At 40.9% G+C, this 15833-nt stretch overlaps 1 protein-coding gene across 1 annotated transcript in view; it reads right to left on the bottom strand.

The window, feature by feature from the left end:
* Positions 1-270: 270 nt before the first annotated feature.
* Positions 271-15833, bottom strand: part of OPHN1 (oligophrenin 1) — a 621295-nt gene continuing 605732 nt past the window's right edge. Inside the window, exons 24-25 of the mRNA XM_030305317.1 lie at positions 5563-5604; positions 271-4124 (exon numbers count right to left, since the gene is read on the bottom strand). Of these exons, the coding sequence (XP_030161177.1) occupies positions 5571-5604 (34 nt within the window). The 3' untranslated portion in view covers positions 271-4124; positions 5563-5570. The remainder of the gene's footprint in view (positions 4125-5562; positions 5605-15833) is intronic.

The following is a 15833-nucleotide window of genomic DNA, read 5'->3' on the forward strand; positions in this document are numbered from 1 at the left end:
ATTTCTCATTTCCTTGAACCTCAAGTTTCCTTATCCATAAAATGGGGTTATTACCCATCCTGCAGTGATGTTGTAAGGCCTGAGGAGGAAATGACAAGGGCTTGGTGCAAAGTAGACTATAGCTGAGAATCTTGGTAATAAAGATTCTGTGCCTGTATGTCCTTAGAATTGCAAAAGACAACACGAGCAGTGCATGGCAGCTACAGCATCATGTCTAATATGCTCAAAGATTGTTTCCATGAAAAAAATGCAGATAGAGGACATCAATACTAGAGAGTCTGCATATTTTATTGAAAGTCACATGAATGGGCCCAAGGACCTCCTTCTTTTGTCTGTCACATATGTATTTCACATAGGCAGTCTTTCTAGCATCTATTAATGTCCTTGGCATCAAGTGCTTCATGAAAATGAAGGTTTCTTCTTCATGAGAAACATCTTTTCAAGGTATCTTGCTTCCGTCTGAAATTTTTAAATGCTTCTGAAGCTTTTGGGGATTGTAATGTGTCAAGGCCATTTGCTTGCAGCTACGTTAAAACTAATATCATTGATCTACGTTCTTTGAAAGCAATGTGTTTTCTGGCCACAGAGATACATCTTCTACTCTATTCTAGTTATTACATAATCAAGGAAGTTCTAGAAAGGGAAGAATCCTTTCCCACGAAACCAGTTATTTTATACTCTATATGACACAGTTTCATTACTGAAATCAGATGCTGAATTTTACATCCACACCCTGTAGCTGGACAACCTCCCCACATTTTTTAAGCAAAAACTTCAATAACATTTCTTATTCTACACTATCTCTTAATTTTGCGATCACCAGAGAAAACATTGTAACGATTTTACCCCAAGGTAATAAGTACCAGAGAGCCACAAATACCTTTTTTGATTCTTAAACGGTGTGATATCTCCAATCTCTTGGACTGAAAATACGCATGCTACAGCCTTGGTAAAGTACATAGACACATACAAGGATACTTTTTCCTTTGAAAAACAGCTAAGCCAAGGACTCAACAACTACCAACTAAAAGTAAACCATTCATTTCACAAGGTAAAATTGAATGATCCTTTTAAAAACATTACAGAATGCATAAATGGAAGGTGAGGAGAAAGCCCAACTCAGAAATCTCTTCGGCCCAGTTTTTGTTCCCCTGTAAACTAGACCTGCATCCCCAAATTCCCCTCAAATTCTGGCCTTCTAATATTTTATTAGGGAGAAAAGTCATAGAGTCATGCCAGTTCCAGTAATGTAGCTTCTGTGTGACAAAGGGAAACCAGCATGGAGTCAGAGAGGCTTGGATTTCAAGCCACGGTCCTGTCATTTACTTTCTGTGTGAATTTGAGCCAGTTACTTTAGCCTCCTGGGCCATAAATCTTTTATCTGTAAATGAGGAGAATAGCATCTCTGCATGATTGTTGTAAGGAGAAAGGAGATTATGTATATAAAGCACTTAGAACTTAGTAGGTGCTTAATAATTGTTATTACTGTCAGTTCAAGATTTACAGTTCATCCACTGACAGTTTATCTAACCTTCTGGCCAAGGTATGTAGGTAATTTCCCTATAGTTGTCACTCTTCAATTATCATCCCATTCCAATAGCCTCTTCTGAATAACTATTCATCCATTAAGCCTGAGCCAAGACAGTCTCATTCCATGATGGTGTGCCTCACCACAAAAGTTTTTGCTCTTTAAATCAGAGTGCAAAAGAGGAGGCTCTGAGGTTCATTTGGGGGCATTCTTTGGGTATAGACTAGGGCAGGGGCAGAGCTATCCAGTTACTGCTTCCTAACATCCAGCCATACTGGGGGTCCCAACTTTCTAGCTCAGGGTCTTGATCTATATATGTCCCAGAAAACACACAGCAATCTCATGGTCACATTTCTAGGACACCTATTCAACTGGGACTGCAGTGGCTTTCTCTGGTTATCAATAATCTTTCAATATGTGGCCAAAATCTACACACCCGCTTGCTTTAATCATTCATCTAATGGGGGCAGAGCAAAGACGCCACAGCTCTGAGACCAGGGCTCAACAAGAAACTTCCTGGGTGAGGCCAGTAGTCTCACAGAAAATTCCTTTGGGGGTGAGTAGCAGGTAGAATGATGGCTACTTGGCTTTCTTGCTACTGGTTCTTATTAACTTGGTCTTTGAGACTGGGTAGAGCTGAGAGAGTTTTATGTGGCTACTTAGGCATGTCTTTATTGGGAATGGCATCAAGTTTCCACTCAATAACTTCCACAAGGGCTCTCAGTGTGTTTAGCCTACATGTTACTAATTCACCAATAAACCATGTTGAGTTCAGTCTTGAAAGTGACTATCACCTTTCAGTAACACTGTTTCAAAGGCATCTCAGAGTCGGTTTGAGAATGTGTGTTTCTCTCTCTTCCCCTTCATCCATCTCCCTCTCCTTCCTTCTCTCCTTCCCTCTTCCCACCCATGTCTATGCTTCTCTCTCAGTTCCATAGTCAGGGTCTTGCTAGAAGGGTCCAAGTAGGAAAATCCTTTCTGTCACACTTGGTCACATTATAAATATACAGACTCTAAAGACAGGCTATGGTTTAGACACCTGCATGGGAACACAAGCAATGACACTTTCTCCAGCAGCCTCCCATCAACAAACAAGACTCAGAGATGTCTACTCAGATTTTTGACTACTCAATAAACCAGTTGTGTTTTAGTACTTTTCCAATGACTGAGATGGCAAATGGAACACCAGGAGCTTATGTCTTAAAGTTTTCCACTTGATGAAAAATATGTGGGATTCAGTAAAGAGGGTAAAAACCAAACACTCAAAATGATGACCACTAAAGCCACCAATCATAAAGCCTCTTATTAGACAAGTGTTGTAAAATGGAAAGAAACTTGCATGGGAACCCAGGTACCTAGGATCTTGTTTAGGCCTGGCTAATAACTTACATTGTTTCAGTTTCTCCAAAGGTAAATTAGGCAGTTAGAGTAAATAATTTTGGAAGGCTCTTCCAATCATATACTTATGGGTTGTAAATAGAATCTTTTATCTCAAGTGCTGTGGTTCTTAACCTTATTGGGTCACAGGTCCATCTGAAATTCAGTAGAATGCTATGGACCATCTCCCAGAAAAGGCACATTGTCTTGGAGTTCTGCATACCATTTCAGAAGCTTCGTGGAGTTTCTGAATCCACGGACACTGGGATAGGAGTTGTTTCTTGGAGGAGATAAAAGAGCTTGCTTATCTGCATAAGGCAAACATGAAGCAACAGTGCCAGCTGCCTGGACTCAATCCATCTTAACAATTTTTCCCAGTATTTGACCCAGGAATGGAACTCGTGCAGGACTAATACAGCCTGCATTTTTAAAAGAACTGTTTTTCAGCTTTTGTATCTTTCTTAATTGTTTGGAAATAAAGTTGTCAGAAAAAAAAAAACAGGAAAAATAACTCAAACAAACCTAGGCTTCAACATGCAAAATATTCTTTGTAGATTTGTCCTATGTGGCTATATGTAAAAACAGGAAGGCCACTTTTTGAGGTCCACATGAAGAGGTTGTGTTGTCACCACTCATGCTGTCTGGCCCAATAGGAGCAGACAGGTTCTTGGTAATATACTGCAGTGCCAGAACTCCAACCCTAGTACCAGCCTCCTTATCCTTAGTAAGAGACATGTTAATATTCTCCAATGTTCAGCAAACATTCCTACTCTTCTACAATGGGCAATGGCCCCCAACTCAAGTAGCTTCTACTTTAGGGTAAGACCTCTGAGATCAGTCTTTAGTCCAAAATCTTTCAGAGTTCCATGGTCTTCTGAGGAGGCAGGAAATTCAGAGAAGAGCTGAAAACTAAGCTCCTTTCTTCAACTCAGGTCAGTAGATAGCTTGGTTTCTGCAGTCTGGCTTGAGGGTGTTCAGCCATTCACAGTCATATAGTAGCTCAACATAGATCTTCAGAGGGAATGAAGACAGAATACATAGGAGAAATAAACCTGTGTCTAAGATATGTGCCCCTTATTTTATAGCATCCTAGAGCCTGAAGATGCAAGGCCAGGAAGAAGCTGCTCTCCTCAGCACAAAATGACTCAACACACAATGGGTTTGAAGAAGACCCTTCCAGAACCTGTGGAGGATCCTCTGAGACCAAGGATTTCAAAACCTAAAAAGGAAAGAAGAGAGTAGGTAATAGCTAGAACTGGTCAAGTACTTACCAGCCACTGAGGAGTGACACCTCTCTTGTTGGGTAGCTAAACATATAATTGGTAGCTAATCTTCTGAGCAACAGAGGCTGGCTAGGAAAAGGCCCTTACAACTCAGATCCTTTGAGACAGGCCTAAGATGGTGCTATAATCAGGACTGGAAACTGTGTCCATTTGACCTCAACCCTTATTCCCTAAAAGTCCACAGGAGATGAAGCCTGATACCTCTGAGGTTACCCACCTAGCGTAGCCATTGCATTTATGGTACTACAATAACTGAACTGATTTCTGGGACTTCACCTCCATGAGGGCTGCTAAGGAAAAGCTTATCAACCCATGGACCACATAGGACTGGCAGTGATAGGAAGAAAAAAGAAGGCTAGGAGACAAATGGAAAGTTCTTCTTCAGATACCCAGATCTCATTTATGTTTATATTGGTTAATGTCATGCCAGCAACCTGATAGCCAATTAGAACTCCTTGGTAGAGAAAAAAAAATTCCATGATCTCTGTGACTCTTGTGACCTTACCAAGTTACTTATCCCCTCTGAACCTCAGTTCCTTTTTTAAAGTTTACTTATTATTTTGAGAGAGAAAGAGAGAGCAGGGGAAGGACTAAGAGAGAGCCTCTCAAGTAGGTTCTGCACTGTCAGTAAGGAGACTGATGTGGGGCTCAAACTCATAAATCATGAGATCATGACCTGGGCTGAATTAACAGTCAGATGCTTAACTGACTGAGCCACCCAGTCGCCCCTGAACCTCAGTTCCTTTATGGCTGAGTTAAAATACAATTATTCTCCTTATTCTGGCATTTAATATGGATCAAATAAAATAATGGAAGTGAAAGTATTTTGCATAATGGAAGTGGAAGTATTTTGCATTAAATAAATACACAGGACTAAGGATAAAGGATTTGGGGGGTAGGACTTAAAATAGTGATTTGTTCTAAAGCTGCGAAGTCTCTACATGATACTGAAGTGGACTCATGGTACTTGCTATAATACCAAAGAGAGCTTACTGATTTCTTATAGATCGAAAGAATGTCAGAGTTAGACAGTTCCAAACTTTTCATTGTACAGATTGGGAAATTGAGGCTAAGAGAATGAAATGTACTTGCCCCAAATGTCACAGTCTAGGATTTCTAATGAACTTTATCCAAAGGCAACTTGTAAAACCATGCTGTAGTTTGGTTGGAGGAGAAAGGAAGGAAAGAGGAAGGAGACTTAAAAACACAGGGAACCTGAGAATTAGAAGGCAGTAAATATAAGGGTCATGAACTGAGACAGGGAGGGAGCTCCTACCCTCTGGACCCTCAAGACTAAAGTCCTCAAAAGTTCAAATTCCATAAAGAAGGCTTATATTTAATAAGGTTTTGTAATCAGGGGTGAAGAATACATACCTGAGGCCTCAACTCTCATCTCCAGGAAGTCTTCCTTGAGGACTGTGGGTAAAGGAGGAAAAATATTCACTAAGTCTCTAGAAATCAGAACTGGAAAGGCAAAGCAAGGGGATGGGTGACCCTTCCAGGCCAGTGTCAAAGAGTCCATTTGAAAAATGGGAAGTAATCCATCCAAATGTTTCAAAGCATCTAGATCTATGCTTATAAGTTGGGATGCCTCTCGGCAGTTTTAGAAAGCCCAGTAACCTAAATACAAAGACATCTCTCAGGTGTCAGAATAATCCTTTTAGTGTTTAGGCAATGGGAGGCTAGGGGAGCCCAGAGAAACTGGCCCAAGACCAAAACCTGTATTCTGTGATTGTCTCTCATAGGGATAAGGACAAGGTAGAATGGCAAATGCCATTCAAAACATTAATCACCCTTTGCCTTAAAGACCAAACCAACGTTCCCCAGCCCCTTAATATGCTTAGATCCATACTAAGTTAGCCTTGTCTGGGAAGAGCTGGAGGGAAGAGACAATCCTAAAGAATGAAGGCCTATATAGTTTTGCCAGAACATCCCAGACAATAGATAGAATGACAATAGGGCTAATTCCATAGCATTGTTTTTCTGTCCTTTCCTAAGTCTATTTATACCTACTTCCTGAGTGATCTTACTCCCATTCATGGTTTAAATCACCACCAAATACTGAGAACCCACCAAGGGGCCACTATTCACATCGTAGTATATGTAAATGTCCCGTGAAGTTGCACAGTGGCTGTATTCAACAGTTCTACCCCTAAATCTCTGTGGATTCAACCTCAACTACTAGTCTAAGTTGCAGTTACCTACTGGACATTTCTTTTTTTAATTTTTTTTAATTTTTTTTATTTTATATATGAAATTTATTGTCAAATTGGTTTCCATACAACACCCAGTGCTCATCCCAAAAGGTGCCCTCTTCAATACCCATCACCCACCCTCTCCTCCCTCCCACCCCCCATCAACCCTCAGTTTGTTCTCAGTTTTTAACAGTCTCTTATGCTTTGGCTCTCTCCCACTCTAACCTCTTTTTTTTTTTTTTTGTTCCTTCCCCTCCCCCATGGGTTCCTGTTAAGTTTCTCAGGATCCACATAACAGTGAAACCATATGGTATCTGTCTTTCTCTGTATGGCTTATTTCACTTAGCATCACACTCTCCAGTTCCATCCACGTTGCTACAAAAGGCTCTATTTCATTTTTTCTCATTGCCACGTAGTATTCCATTGTGTATATATACCACAATTTCTTTATCCATTCATCAGTTAATGGACATTTAGGCTCTTTCCATAATTTGGCTATTGTTGAGAGTGCTGCTATGAACATGGGGTACAAGTGCCCCTATGCATCAGTACTCCTGTATCCCTTGGATAAATTCCTAGCAGTGCTATTGCTGGGTCATAGGGTAGGTCTATTTTTAATTTTCTGAGGAACCTCCACACTGCTTTCCAGAGCGGCTGCACCAATTTGCATTCCCACCAACAGTGCAAGAGGGTTCCCGTTTCTCCACATCCTCTCCAGCATCTATAGTCTCCTGATTTGTTCATTTTGGCCACTCTGACTGGCGTGAGGTGATACCTGAGTGTGGTTTTGATTTGTATTTCCCTGATAAGGAGCGACGCTGAACATCTTTTCATGTGCCTGTTGGCCATCCGGATGTCTTCTTTAGAGAAGTGTCTATTCATGTTTTCTGCCCATTTCTTCACTGGGTTATTTGTTTTTCGGGTGTGGAGTTTGGTGAGCTCTTTATAGATTTGGATACTAGCCCTTTGTCCGATATGTCGTTTGCAAATATCTTTTCCCATTCCGTTGGTTGCCTTTTAGTTTTGTTGGTTGTTTCCTTTGCTGTGCAGAAGCTTTTTATCTTCATAAGGTCCCAGTAATTCACTTTTGCTTTTAATTCCCTTGCTTTGGGGATGTGTCGAGTAAGAGATTGCTACGGCTGAGGTCAGAGAGGTCTTTTCCTGCTTTCTCCTCTAGGTTTTTGATGGTTTCTTGTCTCACATATAGGTCCTTTATCCATTTTGAGTTTATTTTTGTAAATGGTGTGAGAAAGTGGTCTAGTTTCAACCTTCTGCATGTTGCTGTCCAGTTCTCCCAGCACCATTTGTTAAAGAGACTGTTTTTTTTTTTCCATTGGATGTTCTTTACTGCTTTGTCAAAGATGAGTTGGTCATACGTTTGTGGGTCTAGTTCTGGGGTTTCTATTCTATTCCATTGGTCTATGTGTCTGTTTTTTGTGCCAATACCATGCTGTCTTGATGAGTACAGCTTTGTAGTAGAGGCTAAAGTCTGGGATTGTGATGCCTCCTGCTTTGGTCTTCTTCTTCAAAATTACTTTGGCTATTCAGGGCCTTTTGTGGTTCCAAATGAATTTTAGGATTGCTTGTTCTAGTTTCGAGAAGAATGCTGGTGCAATTTTGATTGGGATTGCATTGAATGTGTAGATAGCTTTGGGTAGTATTGACATTTTGACAATATTTATTCTTCCAATCCATGAGCAGGAATGTCTTTCCATTTCTTTAAATCTTCTTCAATTACCTTCATAGCTTTCTATAGTTTTCAGCATACAGATCCTTTACATCTTTGGTTAGATTTATTCCTAGGTATTTTATGCTTCTTGGTGCAATTGTGAATGGGATCAGTTTCTTTATTTGTCTTTCTGTGGCTTCATGTTAGTGTATAAGAATGCAACTGATTCTGGACATTGATTTTGTCTCCTGCAACTTTGCTGAATTCATGTATCAGTTCTAGCAGACTTTTGGTGGAGTCTATCGGATTTTCCATGTATAATATCATGTCATCTGCAAAAAAGCGAAAGCTTGACATCATCTTTGCCAATTTTGATGCCTTTGATTTCCTTTTGTTGTCTGATTGCTGATGCTAGAACTTCCAGCACTATGTTAAACAACAGCGGTGAGAGTGGGCATCCCTGTCGTGTTCCTGATCTCAGGGAGAAAGCTCTCAGTTTTTCCCCGTTGAGGATGATGTTAGCTGTGGGCTTTTCATAAATGGCTTTTATGATCTTTAAGTATGTTCCTTCTATCCCGACTTTCTCAAGGGTTTTTTATTAAGAAAGGGTGCTGGATTTTGTCAAAGGCCTTTTCTGCATCGATTGACAGGATCATATGGTTCTTCTCTTTTTTTGTTAATGTGATGTATCACGTTGATTGATTTGCGAATGTTGAACCAGCCCTGCATCCCAGGAATGAATTCCACTTGATCATGGTGAATAATTCTTTTTATATGCCGTTGAATTCGATTTCCTAGTATCTTTTTTTTTTAATTTTTTTTTCAATGTTTTTTTTTTTATTTATTTTTGGGACAGAGAGAGACAGAGCATGAATGGGGGAGGTGCAGAGAGAGAGGGAGACACAGAATCGGAAACAGGCTCCAGGCTCCGAGCCATCAGCCCCGAGCCTGACGCGGGGCTCGAACTCACGGACCGCGAGATCGTGACCTGGCTGAAGTCGGACGCTTAACCGACTGCGCCACCCAGGCGCCCCAGCGATTTGCTAGTATCTTATTGAGAATTTTTGCATCCATATTCATCAGGGATATTGGCCTGTAGTTCTCTTTTTTTACTGGGTGTCTGTCTGGTTTAGGAATCAAAGTAATACTGGCTTCATACAATGACTCTGGAAGTTTTCCTTCCCTTTCTATTTCTTGGAATAGCTTGAGAAGGATAGGTATTATCTCTGCTTTAAACGTCTGGTAGAACTCCCCTGGGAAGCCATCTGGTCCTGGACTCTTATTTGTTGGGAGATTTTTGATAACCGGTTCAATTTCTTCGCTGGTTATGGGTCTGTTCAAGCTTTCTATTTCCTCCTGATTGAGTTTTGGAAGAGTGTGGGTGTTCAGGAATTTGTCCATTGCTTCCAGGTTGTCCAATTTGTTGGCATATAATTTTTCATAGTATTCCCTGATAATTGTTTGTATCTCTGAGGGATTGGTTGTAATCATTCCATTTTCATTCATGATTTTATCTATTTGGGTCATCTCCCTTTTCTTTTTGAGAAGCCTGGCTAGAGGTTTGTCAATTTTGTTTATTTTTTCAAAAAACCAACTCTTGTTTCGTTGATCTGCTCTACAGTTTTTTTAGATTCTATATTGTTTATTTCTGCTCTGATCTTTATTATTTCTCTCCTTCTGCTGGGTTTATGCTGCCTTTGCTGTTCTGCTTCTATTTCCTTTAGGTGTGCTGTTAGATTTTGTATTTGGGATTTTCTTGTTTCTGGAGATAGGCCTGGATTGCAATGTATTTTCCTCTCAGGACTGCCTTCGCTGAGTCCCAAAGCGTTTGGATTGTTGTATTTTCATTTTCGTTTGTTTCCATATATTGTTTAATTTCTTCTCTAATTGCCTGTTGACCCACTCATTCGTTAGGAGGGTGTTCTTTAACCTCCACGCTTTTGGAGGTTTTCCAGACTTTTTCCTGTGGTTGATTTCAAGCTTCATAGCATTGTGGTCTGAAAGTATGCATGGTATAATTTCAATTCTTGTAAACTTATGAAGGGCTGTTTTGTGACCCAGTATATGATCTATCTTGGAGAATGTTCCATGTGCACTCGAGAAGAAAGTATATTCTGTTGCTTTGGGATGCAGAGTTCTAAATAGATCTGTCAAGTCCATCTGATCCAATGTCTCATTCAGGGCCCTTGTTTCTTTATTGACCGTGTGTCTTGATGATCTATCCATTTCTGTAAGTGGGGTGTTAAAGTCCCCTGCAATTACCACATTCTTCTCAATAAGGTTGCTTATGTTTATGAGTAATTGTTTTATATATTTGGGGGCTCCGGTATTCGGCGCATAGACATTTATAATTGTTAGCTCTTCCTGATAGATAGACCCTGTAACTATTATATAATGTCCTTCTTCATCTCTTGTTACAGTCTCTTTTTTTTTTCAACGTTTATTTATTTTTTGGGACAGAGAGAGACAGAGCATGAACGGGGGAGGGGCAGAGAGAGATAGAGACACAGAATTGGAAACAGGCTCCAGGCTCTGAGCCATCAGCCCCGAGCCTGATGCAGGGCTCGAACTCACAGACCGCAAGATCATGACCTGGCTGAAGTCGGACGCTTAACCGACTGCGCCACCCAGGCGCCCCTCTTGTTACAGTCTTTAATTTAAAGTCTAGTTTGTCTGATATAAGTATGGCTGCTCCAGCTTTCTTTTGGCTTCCAGTAGCATGATAAATAATTCTCCATCCCCTCACTCTCAATCTAAAGGTGTCCTCAGGTCTAAAATGCGTCTCTTGTAGACAGCAAATAGATGGGTCTTGTTTTTTATCCATTCTGATACCCTATGTCTTTTGGTTGGCGCAATTAATCCGTTACATTCAGTGTTATTATAGAAAGATATGGGTTTAGAGTCATTGTGATGTCTGTATGTTTTATGCTTGTAGTGATGTCTCTGGTACTTTGTCTCACAGGGTCCCCCTTAGGATCTCTTGTAGGGCTGGTTTAGTGGTGACAAATTCCTTCAGTTTTTGTTTGTTTGGGAAGACCTTTATCTCTCCTTCTATTCTAAATGACAGACTTGCTGGGTAAAGGATTCTCGGCTGCATATTTTTGCTGTCTAGCACCCTGAAAATCTCGTGCCAATTCTTTCTGGCCTGCCAAGTTTCAAAAGAGAGATCAGTCACGAGTCTTATAGGTCTCCCTTTATATGTGAGGGCACGTTTACCCCTTGCTGCTTTCAGAATTTTCTCTTTATCCTTGTATTTTGCCAGATTCACTATGATATGTCGTGCAGAAGATCGATTCAAGTTACGTATGAAGGGAGTTCTCTGTGCCTCTTGGATTTCAGTGCCTTTTTCCTTCCCCAGTTCAGGGAAGTTCTCAGCTATTATTTCTTCAAGTACCCCTTCAGCACCTTTCCCTCTCTCTTCCTCCTCTGGGATACCAATTTTGCGTATATTATTTCTTTTTAGTGTATCACTTAGTTCTCTAATTTTCCCCTCATACTCCTGGATTTTTTTATCTCTCTTTTTCTCAGCTTCCTCTTTTTCCATAACTTTATCTTCTAGTTCACCTATTCTCTCCTCTGCCTCTTCCATCCGAGCCGTGGTGGTTTCCATTTTGTTATGCATTTCGTTTAAAGCGTTTTTCAGCTCCTCGTGACTGCTCCTTAGTCCCTTGATCTCTGTAGCAAGAGATTCTCTGCTGTCCTGTATACTGTTTTCAAGCCCAGCGATTAATTTTATGAATATTATTCTAAATTCACTTTCTGTTATATTATTTAAATCCTTTTTGATCAGCTCATTAGCTGTTGTTATTTCATGGAGATTCTTCTGAGGGGAATTCTTCTGGTTGGTCATTTTGGATAGTCCCTGGCGTGGTGAGGACCTGCAGGGCACTTCCCCTGTGCTGTGGTGTATAACTGGAGTTGGTGGGCGGAGCCGCAGTCAGACCTGATGTCTGCTCCCAGCCTACCGCTGGGGCCACAGTCAGACTGGTGTGTGCCTTCTCTTCCCCTCTCCTAGGGGTGGGATTCACTGTGGGGTGGCGTGGCCCATCTGGGCTACTTGCACACTGCCAGGCTTGTGATGCTGGGGATCTGGCGTATTAGCTGGGGTGGGTCAGCAAGGTGCACAGGGGCAGGAGGGGCAGGCTTAGCTCGCTTCTCCTTAGGTGATCCACTTCAGGAGGGGCCCTGTGGCAGCAGGAGGGAGTCAGATCCGCTGCAGGAGGTTTGGCTCTGCAGAGCGCAGAGTTGGGTGTTTGCGCGGAGCGAGCAAGTTCCCTGGCAGGAACTGGTTCTCTTTGGGATTTTGGCTGGGGGATGGGCAGGGGAGATGGCGCTGGCGAGCGCCTTTGTTCGCCACCAAACTGAGCTCTGTTGTCCGGGGGCTCAGCAGCTCTCCCTCCCTTTGTCCTCCAGCCTTCCCGCTTCCGAGCAGAGCTGTTAACTTATGACCTCGCAGACGCTAAGTCGCACTTGCTGTGGGAACACAGTCCGGCAGGCCCCTCCGCTTTTGCAAGCCAGACTCGGGGGCTCTGCTTGGCCGGCGAGCAGCCCCTCCACCGCGGCTCCCTCCCGCCAGTCCGTGGAGCGCGCACCGCCTCGCCGCCCTTCCTACCCTCTTCCGTGGGCCTCTCGTCTGCGCTTGTCTCTGGAGACTCCGTTCTGCTAATCCTCTGGCGGTTTTCTGGATTATTTAGGCAGGTGTGGGTGGAATCTAAGTGATCAGCAGGATGCGCGGTGAGCCCTGCGTCCTCCTACGCCGCCATCTTCCGGAAACCCTCTCTTTTTTATTTTTATTTAAATTCCAATTAGCTAACACACAGTATAATAATAATTTCAGGTGTACAATACAGTAATTAAACATTTCCATAAAACACCTGGTGCTCATCACAAGTGTTTCCTTAATCCCCACAATGTATTTACAACATCCCCTACCCCCTTCTCTTCTGGTAACCAGCAGTTTGTTCTCTATAATTAAGTCTGTTTCTTCCTTTGTCTATCTCCAATCTCCCCCCTTTGCTTGTTTTCTTAAATTCCACATATTAGTGAAATCATATGGTAGTTGTGTTTCCCTGACTTATTTCTCTTATCGTAATACTCTCCAGCTCCATCTATGTTGTTGCAAATGCCAAGATTTAATTCCTTTATATAGCTGAGTAATATGCCATTCTATATATACCATCTCTTCATTATCTATTCATCAGTTGAAGGACATTTGGGCTGTTTCCATAATTTGGCTATTGTTGATAATGCGGCCATAAACATTGGAGTGCATGTGCCGCTTCGAATCAGTATTTTTGTATCCTTTGGACAAATACCTAGTAGTGCATTTGCTGGATCATAGGGTAGTTCTATTCTTACCATTTGATGAACCTACATACTGTTTTCCAGAGTGGCTGTACCAGTTTGCATTCCCACCAAAATTGCATGAGGGTTCCCCTTTGTCCACATCTTCATCAACACCTGTTGTTTCTGGTGTTGTTGATTCAGACATGTGTGAGGTGATATCTCACTGCAGTTTTGATTTCCATTTGATGTTGAGTGATATTGAGCATATTTTTATGCATATGTTGACCATATGTGTGTCTTCTTTGGAAAAGTGTCTATTCCTATCTTCTGCCCACTTTTTTAAATGTATTATTCATTTTTTGGGTGTTGAATTTCATAAGTTTTTTAAAATATATTTTGGATACTAATTTTTATCAGATATGATATGTGCGAATATCTTCTCCCATTCAGTAGGCTCTTTTTCAGCCTTTTAGTTTTGTTTATTGTTTCCTTCACCGTGTAGGTTTTTATTTTGATGAAGTCCCAATAGTTTATTTTTTATTTCCCTTGCCTCAGGAGACATATCTAGTAAGAAGTTGCTATGGCTGATGCCAAAGGGGTTACTACCTGTGTTCTCCTCTAGGATTTTAATGGTTTCCTCTCTCACATTTAGGTCTTTGATCCATTTTGAATTTATTTTTGTGTATGGTGTAAGAAAGTGGTCTAGTTTCACTATTTTGCATGTTGCTGTCCAGTTTCCCCAACACTGATTGTTGAAGAGACTGTCTTTTTCACATTGGAAATTCTTTCCTGTTTTATTGACCATATAGTTGTGGGTTCATTTCTGAGGTTTCTATTCTGATCCCTGATCCATTGATCTATGTGTATATTTTTGTGCCAATACCATACTATCTTAATCACTACAGATTTGTAATATAACTTAAGCTCCAGAATTGTGATACTAGCAGATTTGCTTTTCTTTTTCAAGGTTGCTTTGGCCGTTCAGGGTCTTTTGTGGTTCCATGCAAATTTTAGGATTGTTTGTTCTGGCTCTCTGAAAAATGCTGGTGGTATTTAGATAGGAATTGCATTAAATGTGTAGATTGCTTTGGGTAATATAGACATTTTCACAATACTTGTTCCTCCAATCCATGGACATGGAATGTTTTTCCACTTCTTTGTGTCCTCAATTTCTTTCATCAGTGTTTTATAGTTTCAGAGTACAGACTGTTTACCTCTTTGGTTAAGTTTATTCCTATGTATCTTATGGTTTTTGGTGAAATTGTAAATGGGATTGATTCCTTGATTTCTCTCTCAGCTGCTTCATTATTGGTGCATATAAATTCAACAGATTTCTGTATGTTGAATTTGTATCCTGCATCTATATTGAATTTGTGTATCAGTCTTTTGAGTTTTCTATACAGAGTATCATGTCATCTGCAAAGAGTGGAAGTTTGGCTTCTTCTTTGATGATGATTTTGTTGCCTTTTATTTCTTTTTGCTGTGTGCTTGCTGTGGGTAGAACTTCCAGTACTATGTTAAATAACGGTGAGAGTGGAATCCCTAATTCTTCACCACAGAGGAAAAGCTCTCAGTTTTTCCGCATAGAGGATGATATTAGCTGTGGGTTTCTTGTATGGCCTTTATTATTTTTTTTTATTATTTTTTTTCAACGTTTATTTATTTTTGGGACAGAGAGAGACAGAGCATGAATGGGGGAGGGGCAGAGAGAGAGGGAGACACAGAACCGAAAACAGGCTCCAGGCTCTGAGCCATCAGCCCAGAGCCCGACGCGGGGCTCGAACTCACGGACCGTGAGATCGTGACCTGGCTGAAGTCGGACGCTTAACCGACTGCGCCACCCAGGCGCCCCTTGTATGGCCTTTATTATGTTGAGATATGTTCCCTGTAACCCAACTTTTCTTGAGGGTTTTTAATGAATGATGTTGTACATTGTGAAATGCTTTCCTTGCATCTATTGAAAAAATCATATAGTTCTTATTATTTCTTTTAATAATGTGGTATACAGTATTGATTGAATTGTGAATATTGAACTACCTTTGAAGCCCAGGAATGAATCCTACTTGATTGTGGTGAATGATTCTTTTAATGTAGTGTTAGATTTGGTTTGCTAGTATTTTATTGAGAATCTCTGCATCCATCTTCATCAAGGATAGTGGCCTGTACTTCTCTTTTAGTGGAGTCTTATTCTGGTTTTGGTATTCAGGTAATGTTGTGGCCCTATAGAATGACTTCCTAGGTTTTCCTTCTTTTTCTATTTTTTGGAACAGTTTGTGGAAAAATAGGTATTAATTCTTTCTTTAATGTTTGGTAGAATTTCTCCATGAAGCCATCTGGCCCTGGACTTTTGTTTGCTGGGAGATTTTTGATTACTGATTCAATGTCTTTGCTGATTATCAGTATGTTCAAGTTTTCTATTTCTTCCTGTTTCATTTTTGGTAGTTTATATGTTTCTAGGAATTTATCCATTTCTTCCAGTTTGTCCAATTTGTTGG

This window comes from Lynx canadensis, chromosome X (genome assembly GCF_007474595.2).
Source record: "Lynx canadensis isolate LIC74 chromosome X, mLynCan4.pri.v2, whole genome shotgun sequence".
NCBI classification, from domain to species: domain Eukaryota; kingdom Metazoa; phylum Chordata; class Mammalia; order Carnivora; family Felidae; genus Lynx; species Lynx canadensis.